Here is a 12649-nt window from a genome sequence, read left to right as displayed (position 1 = left end):
GGGGCGGGGACAAGGGGCAGGCGAGCGCGCCCGGCGGTCACGTGGGAGGGAGGCCGGGGAGGGGGCGGAGAGGAAGGTGCTGCTGAAGCTCCCCTGGGAGCCGCCATTTTCCGGAGGGGAAGGGGGAGGGTGCAGCGCGCCCCTCGCTCGGCCCTTAAAGGGGCAGCGCCCAGCCCGGGGCCGCGACCGCGCGGCGGCCTCCTGCCGCCGGCCGGCGCCGGCGGCTCCTGCGCGAGGCCTCGGCCTGGTACCGCGAGGCTCCGGCCGCGGCGCGCTGCTGTGAGGGGGCTGAGGCCCAGCCCAGCCCTTCCTTCCCCACAGGGCAGCCAGGCAACAGCCAGAGCATCCTCCTGCCTCCTCTTGGGTTGTTAATTGCCCAAAATTACTAATTTTCCTTCTCTTTTTCCCTCTATAATTCCCTGCAGAGACAGACTGTATAGACAACCGGAGCAGCATATAAGGCAAGCCTGACTAGCTGTAGATAACCTGGCACAGTCAGTTGTGGGTCTGACAGCAGCACTCAAGGAGCAGGTTTAAAATCCAGATTTACGCTCACCGGGTTTGATTGCCTCTGAGCAGCACTGGCCTCCCAGTTTCAAGCTCTTCTTTGCCCCATATCGGCCCAGGTGCTTCTYAGAAAATGGAAGTCGGGAGGCCCCACGCCGTGGTGTCGTACCTAGGACTAGCCATGAGAAACGCAAGTTGACTCTTATGTTGAAAATTGGAGGACTTGATGGTGTTTTGTGTTAATCTGTAAATCTATCTGGTTCTGGTTATTTGGGGAAGCTGTTACAGAATCTTACTGTGCACAAAAATATTAAGAGGGAGTGGGAATGACCGCTTTGAGAACTTGCAAAGGTCTAATCCGAGGAAAACTGACAGGCCTGAARTTGCTCAGATTATGAAGTTTGTGACTGTTAAATTACAAATGAAAAACTTACATGAAACACAGGGTCTAATCCAAGACTTTTAAGCGGAGATTTGATACAGTTCTTTGCTTAAAAGAAAAAGGACAAATTCTGCAAGCAAATGAATATTTGTGCTTAGCTGTGAGTCATATTTACCATGTATGTGATTCCAGGATTGAAGCTTTAATTGCAGTCCCTATCCTAAGAGGTAACTAAGYTTTTTTCCTAGAGAAAGGTCATACTTGAGGGCTACAGATCTTTCCTCCTGTCACATCTGTGGTTTGGAGGCAATGGATATTTCAGATTGCTGTGTAACACATTAATGAGCTGATTACACTCAACTGTAAAATGTAGTATGAGTAGAAATTACCTGAAGCRTGACAGTTTAATCCACTTTATTGCTCTTTGATTATTTTTCATTATTACAATAGCTTATTACTTGAGAATGATTCAAATGCTTAGTGCTGTATGCAGCAAAGATGAAACGTGGTTCCTGCTCCAAGGAATCCTGAAGATCCTTGAAAAAGCCTAAGTATGCTCTTTATGTAAGGATTGTAATTCTTTGGTTTCACTGACTGAACGTTCTTAAATCAGTTAGTAGGGCAAGCAGTAAAGGGCTGAACTTTTAAACCTATCTCCCAGTAACAGTTTTAATAGCAAACAACTTAAAGATAYGCATTTAAAATCTTATTTTAGAAATATAAGTGTGTGTACAACTGTTACAAAACTGATAGCGAGTAAAAGAAACTGAACTAAAAGGGAAWTTTCCCTTTCATTACTAGCATCACATGGGAAGCCTGGCAAGGCTGAAGCATGCATGGAGGTGGCCATTTTTTGTGAGACCAGGAAGTGAGTGAGTGTTATTCAAGCGCAACAGCTATGGCAGGCGATGAGAGGGATTATAACCTGACAAAGGAGCAGAAGGCTATCAAAGCCAAATACCCACCGCTCACGAAGAAGTATGAATGTGAGTATTTCTAATGTTACCCTGGTAGAGCGCACGTGTGATAGCATAATCCGGGGGGAGGGAGAGGAGGAGGAAGGAARTGAGCAAGATATATCTTTTTAGGCACATATGGGGTTTCATAATATACTGGTATCCTATATTTGGGCTGTGGGATGCATCTGTAATTGAATAATAAAGATATCTATAGCTGTATTTACTGCAGATAAATGTCTTTTCTGTCATGGGTGCTGAAGAAATTTTGATATGAATAAGTTACAAGTCTTAGCTTGAAAATTTTACCCTTTCAAGACATTTCTTAGCCAGGCAGCACATTTTTGTACCTCTATTATATAAAAAGAGATATTCAGAGAACGAGTTGGTCTTCCGTGTGGTTGTGTCCCGTCCCGCACTCCCCCCCCCCATTGCACTGCTAAAAGATCATTATCTCTCCCTTTCCCCACCCCTGAAATGTCTTCTAAGAACATCTCAAGTAAGTGGGTGGCAGCCCGAGGACTAGCTTCGGGCACTGGCAGATCATTCAGTATTTGACTGTCTTTCTATTTGAGCAGTGTTTATCTGGAGGGATGCTGTATGCTACTCTGTTAGAATATATATTTTTAGGATACGTTTAGATCTTTATTTGATAGTAGTGAAGAAATACAGTGACATATTAGAATCACAGAATCAGTAAGGTTGGAAGGGACCTCTGGAGATCATTACAATAGTCATGCTCCTTCCATAAGCAGAAGCGGTTTTATTCTCCTTTTAAACCCACTGCAATTTGTTTGCTTTAGAGACAGTTGTTGAGAACCATTAATAGTGGGTGGGTGATMTGAGCAGCATCAGAACAGTGTTTCAGCTGGAGTGATCATGGCATGGCATTCATTCTTCGTCCCAAGTTCTGTTTCTACCAGCCTGGTATTACTATGCACTTCTGTCATTCATCTAAGTGAATAGGAATGATATTCATGTAAAACTTGATAAATGCTCAGGATGTTAATCCTATCTTGATAATGAAGATTACTGTATGTTTTGTATTATATACTTTTTTTAAATATCTTTTTTGCATAATAGGTGTTTTRGGTGTGGACAGGTATATTGTTCATTGAGCAGTAAACATTTGCAATCTTATCCTCTGCATGGCTAATTTTCAGTCCTGCAGACCTCACCAAAAGTAATTTACCTCTGATTAAAGTTTTTTTTCTCTCACAATCAACCTGCAGAACCCTGTTGCCTTTCAACAGCCATACCTTGTACACAGTGCTCTACACAGAGGGCACTGATGTAATTTATTTTCAGTACTACTTTTCTTCTATTAAGCTTGGCAGAAATAATCCAAGATTTCACCTATGCTAGCCTTTTCTAATATACTGGAAAATAAAGAGTATCTATCATTGTTTGATGTGTCAAGATGAATACAAAAAGTTGTTGTATATCATATGTCCTTTTCCTTTGAAAAATTCCTCATTTTTTAAATACGTTTGGTGACTTCATGCCTTTTCTTTTTCCTCCATCCTCAGATCTGGATCACACAGCAGATGTGCAGTAAGTACAAGCAGCTGGGATTTCACAATATAACAAATTAATTATTTCTTACATTGCTATAAATCAGAAGTGACTGTTGAAAACTGATTTCAGATGTATACCTTATGCAATTATGAAATGCCATGCTCGCACTGGTTTTTTTGGTGATCTGTTTTGTTTCTGCTCTTGGGAGAACATAGAGGCATTGTATTGTTTAGCTTCTCCTCTAACGTAATAATCCTTTGGTGCTTCTGATTATTACTTTATTATTTTACCATATTATTTGAAAATGTCTTTCAAAATGGGGCTTTTAATTGCCTTGCTGTAGAATCAGACTGCTTCCAAACAGTCTACTTTTTAAGTCATAGCAAGGAAGGACATTCCTGTTATCTGTTAAAACATTTATTTTCCATTTTCTCCCAAGAAGAAACTCTCTTATAACATCCTGCAAGGAATATCTACATATATTCAATCTTCTGCCTGAATGTAGAGGTATAGAAAGGCCAGCATTTTTGTTTATTCACTWCTTTGCATTTATTCTCATGTTTGCTTATCTCATATGTATAAAACTTACTTTTTTTTGTGGTTAACGTCCCATGAATTATTCTATGTCTCTTTAGGCTACATGCCTGGGGAGATACTTTGGAAGAAGCATTTGAGCAGTGTGTTATGGCCATGTTTGGCTACATGACCGATACAGAGACTGTGGAACCTCTGGATACCGTAGAAGTACAGGCAGAAGGTAAGATTGTAGTGACTTATGTTGGAACTGTATGAACTCTAAGGGAGAAGGGTACCAAAATCCTTTGAATCTTTAGCTGCAGTTTTGCTGCAGTTAATTAAAGACTGATTAAGCATCCCTAATTTTCTCATAGTGGAGAACCTGTACTTCWGACATACTTTTAGAAAATGTTTTGGTGTTCTTGCTGGGACAGCCAGCTCACTATCTTTCTCTGCTTCAACTCTGCAGGACATGACATGCTGTCTCTTCTTTTTCACTTCTTGGATGAGTGGCTGTATAAATTCAGTGCTAATGAGTTCTTTATACCAAGGGTAAGTGTTCTGTTCTTTTTTTGTTTTGTAGGATGAGACTCTGGTAACACCTGCTCCAAATACAATGTTACTTCAGAAAAAAAAAGAAACACGGATTACTTAATGCATGGAGGATACCAGAGTAGAAAGACCTGAGAAATAAATTATTAACTTTGTTAGCACAGACACCCACCACTAGCTGTTACTATATTGTAGAGACAGCTCTAGTGTATTTAAGTTCCTAGTATTAGTGTGTCTCTTTGAGGTTGCTCAGATTCTGTGGTTTCAGATTCCATTTAGAACAGTGAGAACATTTAGAAATGCAAGTCTTGCATGTGGGGATTTGCTGAGATTTTCTGCCAGAAGACAGAAAACCTTACTGAAATGTTTTTCTTCTTTCTCTGCAGGAGGTGAAAGTGATTCACATTGACCGAATGCAATTCAAAATAAGATCAATTGGGTGAGCTTAAAAGATCAGTTGAGTAATGAGTATCTTTACTGAAAACACTCAGCACTTTGGGAGGGTCACATAATTGCATTTAGAGTGACTACTCTGAAATACTATGGTGTGCTGAAGTACACTGAGACTTTCTAAAAAGTGGATTTTGGACTTCCTTTTATTTTTTTTGAGGTTTTAAATTAAAACTTCATTGTCCCATTTCATTAATGAAACTAGTTACAACATTTGATAAATATTACCAAATTTCAACCACTTTTTTATTTTTGTTAAAGGTGGGGAGAAGAGTTCTCTTTATCCAAACACCCTCAGGTATGCAATTATTTGTACATTTTTTTTACATTTTAAGGATAGAACATAAGTATGTGGGGGGGACCTCTTCTAAATGAGACTCCTAAGTTACCAAGATATTGGAACATAAACACTTCTGAATGGTATCACAGGCCACRTTAACTTAAGATCTCACTTCCTACCTGTTTTTTTGTGAGTACATTCCTGAAACTGTTGAGTTGGTGGTTCCTCAGCACTGACAAAACTGAACAGCTGGCTTCCTTTTTTGTGATGCTGATAACACAGTAAACTAATCTATATTCAAAATGTTTGCATGAGGTTGGTTCTAACTTTGTATTCTCAGCTTTTTATCTTTTTTGCAAGTTTATTTTCTAAAGAATTAGTAAAAGCCAATTATTACTTCCCAGCCTGCTCTTTAGGTATGTCAGTATGAGAACAGCAATGTTGATATTCTGTCAGAGACAAGAGGAGAAATTTGTACAGAAGGAAAGATTTATCTGTTCGATATTTGGCTTGACCAAGTCATTGCTATTAMTATGCTACCTTTCGTATTCACCAGAACAGCTATAGTTACAGCTTTGAGGGAAGAAAAAACTCTTAATCTAGGTAGCATTTGTAGAAAGTGGTAAATACTGTGTATTGCCATGAAGAATTGCTGCAAGCAATCCTCCTTTAGTAAATCCATGGGGTTTTTTTTGTCTTTTCTCTCTAGGGCACAGAGGTCAAAGCCATAACTTACTCAGCAATGCAGATCTGTGAAGAAGAGAAGCCAGAAGTCTTTGTCATCATTGACATTTAAAGCAAGAAAAGTGTAAGGAAATGACTGCATACTTATCACTGGCTAGCAGAGGTCCCTCAAAAAAAGCAATACTCTTGGAAATAACTAAGGAATTGGCCAATTCAAATCGTAAGTTGAAGGGAGTAATTGCAGGGAATGTACATCTATGTTTGGACTTGAGGATGGCRAGCCAGACCAAGACCTGTATGCCAGGAAAAAAAGAACGAGTTGGGATTCTCTATTTGTTTTTTCTTTTGTTTTTGAAGGTGAGTGGAGTGAGGGAGAGAAGATGAGAGTTGTAGGGGTTGAAAATCTCTCAGGAAGGTTGGTATTTTRTATCAACATTTAAGGCTGATGTATATACTAGGTGGTATATGAACTAAATAGATTAGTGAAGCCAGTAAAGAAGATACTGCCTTTTTCTAAGGTGGCAGTGTTGGAGCAGGAGATAAAAAATTGTTAAACTGCATGACCTTATTTGGAGATTTAAATATTCTAATTCTGAGGCGACATCCCTCCATATTATTTGAAGGCTCTAAAACATCTGCAGCGAGTCTGATTTAATGTAGAAAAGTTTCTGATTGTTTGAAGAATGCCAAAGAAAGTAAACCAATCTTTCAAAAAACTTTTGAGAGTACTTAAAAAAAAAAAAAAAAAAAAAAAAAAAAAAAAAAAAAAGTAATGCCACCAGGTGGTGCTGAATTGCCATAAGTTTCCGAGTAATGGAATCCTACTAGTGCTTATTACCAGTCTAAAAAGCACAGATTTCTTTGCTGCTGTTGTGAAAAGGAATACACTGGAGTTTTTTGCAGCTTCATTCCCAAATATGTTTCATCACACACACACAAAAAAAATTGTTTTAAAACAGAACTAAGCAGACACTTCAAATTTAAGTAAGATTCTATCTCCTCTTAAAAAATAACCAAAAAAGACCCACAGAGCTTCCCACTTGCAGTGTAGGAGAACTATGTGTGGTAATGCACATGCCTGTAACTCTTGATTATTTCCACTTCTGCTGCAGAGAAGAGTTCATGGTTTTCATCTGTCCTTATACTACAGAGTTGTGAGGTGTGGCAAATTCCAGAAAAGCTTCCTTTTGCCTTTAATGCCAGAAAATACTGAACTTTTATTCACTGAATCAAGAATAATAATCAAAAAGTGTTCGTTTTGTTTTAAATCATGGGACAACTAATGTGCATTATCTGCTGTTGCTATTTAAACATGAGACAGGCACAGTGAATATGAAATCTGGGCTGACCTGACCCTGTTTCTGGTAAATGCTGTTAAATGCTTCATCTCTGGAGGTAATGTCTCACCTCTATTTTGTTGTAAAATCATCTTAAACAGAGACTTTTTATTTCTTTATTGTGAAGATGGAGGATAAAATCATTTTATTTTTTGATAAAGCCTTAAAGCTGAAATAAAACTTGGATTAAGAAAGAATTATGGCTATGTGCATGTGTGAGTTATTTTGGCCAGTGGATTTTTGAGATGAATAGATTTSCTCTTTGTTCTGAGGCAAGGTGAGCAGACTTGTGCATAAGTAATAATTAAGACATGTCTGTTGTAGATGGTACATAAATTACTGAGGTTTACATGCCAAGGACTTTCTTCCTCAGGGGGAGCTCGGGGCTCCAGTACTTGCTWGCCGTGGAGCCAGGCCATGGGTGGGACTACACCAGCCACAAGCGGGGCTGCTGCAGAGAAGTGAGGTCAGGGCACGCCTGTTAAAGTTGGTCCAAATAAACCGTTAGAGTTACTGTAAGTAAACAGCTTTAAGCCTCTCACGCCGCATCGCAGCGCCCTAAAAGYGACTGCGAGCTGCTGCGTGTGGCTGCGCACCGAACGCTCCCCTCCCTCAGCAGCGGCTTCGACACCTCATTGGCTGGCTGGGTCAGGCGACCGAGACTAGCCAATCGGGCGTCGAGTTGAGGCTGCTTTGTTCTCCACAGAGCGTGAGGGAGTCGCGGGCATTGGTGGGCTGCAGGGCAGYGGCGGCTGTTTTGCTATTGCTTGGCCCTCTAAAAAGGGAGACGAGAAAATTAAATTGTGTCGCTAAGTTTTAATTTTGTTGGAATGCTGAGGTGCCCTGTTTATACCAGCAGTCACAGACTGGAATGATAACAGTAAACTGCTTTGACTGGAATTTTGAAAGACATTTGGACTTCACTAAGTAAGTTTTGTCTATTTTTTCAATATTTATTAAGTACTTAYTGTAAAATAGGCTTCACATTCTTCCTTTTTAATTTCCACAGCTGAAGGAGTGACAGGTATCAGGTACTTTTCTGGGAGTCCAGAAAAATGTGATTACTAAAACTAAAAAACTTCAGAATAACAAAGGTTGCTTAAAATAGAAGTCTCCATGTAGAAAGAAGTGTTTTTATACTGACTGCTCAGCAGCCTCTGAGCTTCCTAAATGTATATAAGCTGGAATGGCTTCCTAAAGTAGCTCTATGATTTAAGTTACAAGTGTCCTGCTGAAATAAGAGGGACTTCTCCTATTTATTGTCTTTACATAAGACAGACAAGAGTTAGAGCAAATCTTGTGCCAGTCCTGAAAAAATGAAAAAAAAAAAAAAAAATGTTAATCATGCTTCTAGAGATTGCACTTTTATTTACTTGGAACCACATTAGTGTAAATTTGTTTAAAATTCACGGTACAAAAACACTGCATACCTGAAGAGGCAAACTCATGCTAGCCAAAAGCATTATAGCTGTTCTGTTCACTGTTTCTACCCTGTATGGCTTTGTGTATTCTTTTAAACTATTTATGCTTTTTCTGAACTATAAGAAGCAGTAAGTTCACTCCARAAAAACGTGGCTTTAGTAAATAGATCAGCCAGCTGGAAGAATGTATGTTTGTTTTTTATTCCTTTCTTATGAAGCTTCCTAAGTGTGTGTATRCATTAATTATGGTGTCTTCAAAAATTTATATTACATTTCTTAGTTGCTAGTTTTAGTAAGACTTTTTCAAAGCAAGTTACCAATAGTAGCTTTTTCTTTATGTAGTATAGAATCTGTGTTGCAGAACTGTAAAGTAGTTCACCCTTCCACTATGAACAGATACTCAGAGTAAGTCTTTAATTAAATACAAAGCAGTTCCTCTAAATAGTTTCCAAATACTAAGTAATTTTAGGACAGTATCCAGAAGTAGTTATACTGCTGCGTGTCCATAAGCACAAAACAGTGTGTTTGAAGACCTTATTTTSCTTTTCATAGAGTTAAATACCACTGAAGTTTTATTAATGAAACTAATAAACTAGTGTTAGTTGGCAAGACACAAGGAATTTAATCTTGAATATATCAGTAACAAACATACAAATATATCTACCTAAGATTTGGTTTCTCCTTTTCATCTGCCTCATCTGATACATCATCGTCAACATGTTGGATAACCAAATTATATGGTTCCTCCTCCATTGTCTCTTCATCTGAYTTCTGTTCTTCCTCCAAAGCCCACTTGGAATGTTTGTTTCCTGGAGAGGTGATAAGAGAATGCTCTGCATCTAGATCATCAGGGATGTTGTCAAAACTAGCTTCTGCTAGACACTCATGGCACAGTCTGTAGCGCCTTGTTCCTTGCTGAACCACACATCCTGTTAGGTCAGTTACATGACGCTTGCACTTTCTGCATATTAGTTTGCCAGCTTGATGTATCTAAAGAGATTTAAAAGTTGAAAATGTCAGTATTCATCCAAAAGCAGTTTTCTTTATWAAAAAAAAATCAGAAAATCATTTTGAAAATAAAAGTAAAAATACAGAAATTTGGGAGCAGAAGATACGCACAGATCACCTTTTATGAAGTCTGTTAAAATACATTGGCTGCTTTTAGTTATGTTTTCAAAATCTCACTCTAGTTTTACAGTGCTATTTAGTTACTCGCAAAAAACATGTTACGCAACATGTCTAAGAAAGCAAATACTTTGTGTTGTGGATTTTGGAGATTACCACCCTGGTGCACTGAATTTCTGGAGCAAAAACAAGCAGCAGAAGAACAAAAGAAAAACAATAAATACCCCATAAGCAGCATAGATGATAAAATCAAGTTTCTTTCAGACTTCCATGAACACTAGTCCAATCTGCCAATTTAAATTATGAATAATTAAGGCTGCAGCTAGGAAGCTTCTCTGGTACTAGTTCTAGAAATGACAAAACAGCTGTTACCAAYGGAATCTTGGTTTGGGGCTTTTGTTTGTTGGTTTTTCCCCTAAGCTGAGTCTCTGATTGAAATGACGTACTGTTTGGAAGTGGCTACGTAAATGCTCTAGTCGGGTGAATCTTTTCCCACATGCTTCACATGGATATGGTCGCTCCCCTGTGTGACACCGAAGATGACGCTTTAGGTCTGCCCTCCGTTTCACTGTGTGTGTGCAGAAGGGGCACTTGAATCGCATTCGAGGTAGATCTGATACAGAGAAAAACATACGTCAAATATTAATAGTCCTACTTCATGCAGTACTATGATTATTTTTAAGCTTAAATAAGCAGTTAATTTGTCCTGTGGTCTTTCACTAAACAGGAGAAAACCCAAAATATAGCCCCAAAATACTACTTATCCTTCTCCAGCAAATGTTATTTACAGAATATGTTAAATAGGCATTTGATAGTATATTTGATAGTATATTTTTTCCCCTCACGTAGAGTGAGTGTTCTTTAGACGTATTTATGACTGCAAATATATAGGTGTATTGCACATTTGCATCAAGAARTAGTTTTTAGTTTAGATATTCATAAAGCCTATGTAGCGTGTTAGGGTGCCTGAAGTCTTAAAATTTTATTCCACCATGTCAGGCATATGCCCTCTGTTCTTCAGGGACCATAAGGGAAGTGGAGAATGCTTCAGTCTAAAGATTTTAAGTGGCCAATGGTATGACCTTTCTCTTGTAAAGAAAATAGTAGATTGAGTGAAAATACTGCCACATCCCCAAGCCAATTTCAGCTCTATAGGCCTCAAATTCATTCCACTTGGGTCCAGATAATCTGATGCATATTAACTCCACTGAGTAGCTGGACCAGGTTCTCTGACTGTAATTCTCATCCTGTGTTTTGACTTCACAAAGTCTCTTACTCTGTTAGGCACTAGTATAAAGCAAGAAAATAATCTGCAAGTCTAGGCATCATTTTGGTTTTCATGCCAATACATCCATACAGGATTTTATCCAAAAGATCTGCTGACTTCTTCCAGACAAAGAAAAACTTCCCAAAACCGTATCTTTTTACCTTCATTCCAACTACTCATTACACCTAAAATTGTGGGCATTGACGTGTACAGCTCATCTGCTTTTAATTCCATTAACTCGGGAGAATTTCTTGACAGTTCTTGTTCTAGCTGAGCAACCGACCATCTCTTTGGTATAACTTCTGATTCTTGRTTATATCCATAATCATCGTGATCAACATCATTCTTAGCATCAAATTGAATTTCCTCTCTTGCCTGAGAGGTGTGGCTAGAATCTGATGCATTACAACCTCCGCTAGTCTGCTCAATTTTGTTTGATTTACACTGCACAAAATCACGGGTCTGTGACAGTCCTAGATGTTTTCGGCGCTTTCTTGTTGGGCCCAATTTTCGGCCTCTTTTTGATAGCTGCGTTTCTGGCCGTTGAAGACTTATCTGTGAAGATAGATAGCTGTTGTAATTACTCCAGGAATTTTCATTCACCATACTTGCCTTTTCATCTGGAATTAAATGGGAACGTGTTGGGTTGCTCTTTGCTTTCCTTCTTGACCGATAAAGAGATGGGTGAGCAGATTCATTGTTTGTACGTTTGGCTGAAAGGCTAAGGTAATGATCCTTTTCCTTTTCATTAATGTCCAGTGAGGATTTAATGAATGTCTTACAGACATTAAGAATATCTGTCATCTGCAGATAGCTAGCAGCTGACATTACTTCAATAACATTTTGACCAGTTAAAGACAATATGCCTGAATATACAAAGTCCAGGATAACCATAAATGTCTCTGGAGAGAAGACCTCAAAAGTAGCTATTGTTGGCTGACTGGTGTCTTTTGAACTTTGTGAAAGGAGCATTTTGAAATAGCCGCTGCTAGCAAACAACACATTTCGATGTGCTTTGAAGACTTTCCCCTCAACCAGGATATTGCAGTCACAAAACAAATCCTGCTTCCGTTGTTCATTTAGCTGCTCTAGAAGGTGAAACTGATGGGAAGAAATCTCCATTCCAATGAGGGAATAACAGGAAGTCTTGCCCTAAAGTAAATAAGAACAAAGCATGACAATCTATGCGTAACCTAAAGTAGCTGAATCCTATTTTGAGAGCAGATGAGCTCTTTCTTTAAAAATAAGATGATCATGSATATTACTACATTCCCAACACGTTTCTATTTCCCACCTCTCACGCTATGACATGTTAACATGAGGGAGGAAAAATCTCTTCAAGAAAGATGCCTCGTCAAGATTACAGGATTCATATCATAAAAGATTAAGATTAGGTCAATGGAAACCTAAATAGTACACAAATTAAGCAAGAAAAAAGAAATCGGTCCTGCAGAAGTGCGGAGTGCCACAATTCGAGAGCAAGTTCGTGCCTGGTTCTACATGTTTTAAGACGCGGGCACAGCCTCTCCCAGAGCGGACCGGAACCGCACATGGAGGCGGCAGCCCTCCCGGCCCGGGCTCCCCCGGCATTGGTAGCGGTCGCCGTCACTCACCCGCCCGCCCGGCCGAATTGGTCGCTCGACCCTCGGGAGCC

At 39.3% G+C, this 12649-nt stretch overlaps 2 protein-coding genes across 4 annotated transcripts; one reads left to right on the top strand and one right to left on the bottom strand.

Annotated features, from left to right (window-relative positions):
- Window positions 1–152: 152 nt before the first annotated feature.
- Window positions 153–7379, top strand: TSLIG1 (tRNA splicing ligase complex subunit 1). Of its 3 annotated transcripts, none has more exons than XM_085313800.1 (8): window positions 153–461; window positions 1691–1875; window positions 3375–3399; window positions 3999–4120; window positions 4349–4431; window positions 4818–4870; window positions 5143–5179; window positions 5871–7379. In XM_085313800.1, the coding sequence occupies exons 2-8, from the start codon at window positions 1788–1790 to the stop codon at window positions 5955–5957; spliced, it is 495 nt and encodes a 164-aa protein (XP_085169926.1). In that variant the 5' UTR covers window positions 153–461; window positions 1691–1787; the 3' UTR covers window positions 5958–7379. The 3 variants fall into 3 exon arrangements, with proteins under 3 accessions (XP_085169926.1, XP_085169929.1, XP_085169927.1); XM_085313803.1 differs by lacking the exon at window positions 153–461 and adding an exon at window positions 477–1116; XM_085313801.1 differs by lacking the exon at window positions 153–461 and having other exon boundaries at window positions 1530–1875.
- A 1621-nt stretch (window positions 7380–9000) lies between these two features.
- On the bottom strand, window positions 9001–12143 carry LOC146590921 (zinc finger and BTB domain-containing protein 8A-like). The gene is made up of 3 exons (XM_085313798.1): window positions 11157–12143; window positions 10175–10341; window positions 9001–9593 (listed from the first exon to the last, which is right to left on the bottom strand). The coding sequence occupies exons 1-3, from the start codon at window positions 12115–12117 to the stop codon at window positions 9264–9266; spliced, it is 1458 nt and encodes a 485-aa protein (XP_085169924.1). The 5' UTR covers window positions 12118–12143; the 3' UTR covers window positions 9001–9263.
- Window positions 12144–12649: the final 506 nt, after the last annotated feature.

Source organism: Rhea americana, unplaced genomic scaffold, assembly GCF_003343005.1.
Source record: "Rhea americana isolate MKP2758 unplaced genomic scaffold, rheAme1 scaffold_396, whole genome shotgun sequence".
In the NCBI taxonomy this organism is placed as follows: Eukaryota; Metazoa; Chordata; class Aves; order Rheiformes; family Rheidae; genus Rhea; species Rhea americana.
The sequence above is the reverse complement of the archived record's forward strand: the minus strand, read 5'-3'. Positions and strand labels throughout refer to the sequence as shown.